This window comes from Nicotiana attenuata, unplaced genomic scaffold, assembly GCF_001879085.1.
Source record: "Nicotiana attenuata strain UT unplaced genomic scaffold, NIATTr2, whole genome shotgun sequence".
In the NCBI taxonomy this organism is placed as follows: Eukaryota; Viridiplantae; Streptophyta; class Magnoliopsida; order Solanales; family Solanaceae; genus Nicotiana; species Nicotiana attenuata.
In genome coordinates, this window is record NW_017681551.1 from 9,917 (window position 1) to 11,147 (window position 1,231).

The 1,231-nt window shown below is 41.2% G+C and overlaps 1 protein-coding gene across 1 annotated transcript in view; it reads left to right on the top strand.

Annotated features, from left to right (window-relative positions):
• Positions 1-839, top strand: part of LOC109221953 (geranylgeranyl transferase type-2 subunit beta 1-like) — a 5,917-nt gene extending 5,078 nt beyond the window's left edge. The window contains exon 9 of the mRNA XM_019386373.1: positions 156-839. Coding sequence (XP_019241918.1) covers positions 156-839 — 684 coding nt within the window. The remainder of the gene's footprint in view (positions 1-155) is intronic.
• The last annotated feature ends 392 nt before the right edge of the window (positions 840-1,231 follow it).

Sequence of the window (1,231 nt, forward strand, 5' to 3'; positions counted from 1 at the left end):
GCCATGATGCCAAACCTTTCTGACTACTAATGTGGTATCTTGGAATAAACACCCAACATGTGTGTGTTAACCATGAACTTGATTAAAGATCATGAGAAAAACAAATTATAACGTGAAAGTCGATTTCTCTCTCTAACTGTTTCTCTCGGCGCAAGTTAACGTGGTTAGCTAACCTGCGCCTCGAAGCCACGGGAGGGAGGGGAAGACCTAAGCGGAACCAACAGAAGAATGTAACGGATGAGCAGCGTTCCTCAGCAACTAGGAATGCTGTGTTAGAGCTATTTGTATCTCCAAAAGGGCTACGAATTGAAGAACCAGAGGAAAGATCTATTTCGATAAACATGCAAGCTGGAGAAAACAGAGATGAAGGAGATCTAGCTATGAACAAAGGGAAAATGAAGGAAGGAATGAGTACCCCAGCTCCAATGGTAGTTACTGCTAAAGGAGACGAGACGGGGAGGAAAGAGCAAGGGACTAAGCAGAAAACAAATGGAACAGTACCATGCAATCAAGGTACTGTAGAGAAAACTAAAGATGATGGAAAGCAGACTGAGTCTAGGATCAAAACATGGGCAAATGTGGTGGTTGGGAACAAATTGGCTATGAAGGGCATGAATCTGCAATTTATTGCCCCAATTGTGCAAAATGGTGAGAAAATGGTGAAGCTAGAGGCTGAAGATGTGGAACAGGAGACTGAAAAATGGAAAAATGCTATTGTTATATACGTAATAGGTGAATCACCCTCTATTGGAGCTATGGACAGATTTGTGAATTCAATGGGTAAGTACTCAACGAGACCTCAGATCTACTACAACAATGAAGACTATTTCATTATATGATTCAGTAGTATTGAGGAAAGGGACCAAGTTTTGTACTCAGGACCACATACAATCAATAATCGACCAATAATTATGAAGGCATGGTCGGAGGAGTTCAATCTACATGATGAAGTTCTAAAGACAATCCCATTGTGGGTTAAGTTGCCCAATTTACCCATTAATTGGTGGAGTATGACTGCATTAAGCAAAATAGGAAGTGCCCTAGGTAATCCTAGTTATCCTGATGAATGTACGACTGGAGCAGTTAGGATCTCATATGCTCGATTACTAGTAGAAATGGATATTACTAAGCCCCTTCCAAGACAGGTGAAATTACAGGATCCTAAAGGGAAGAGATGATGCAGGAGGTGAGTATGACTGGGAACCTAATACTGCAGTAAGTGTTTGAAAAA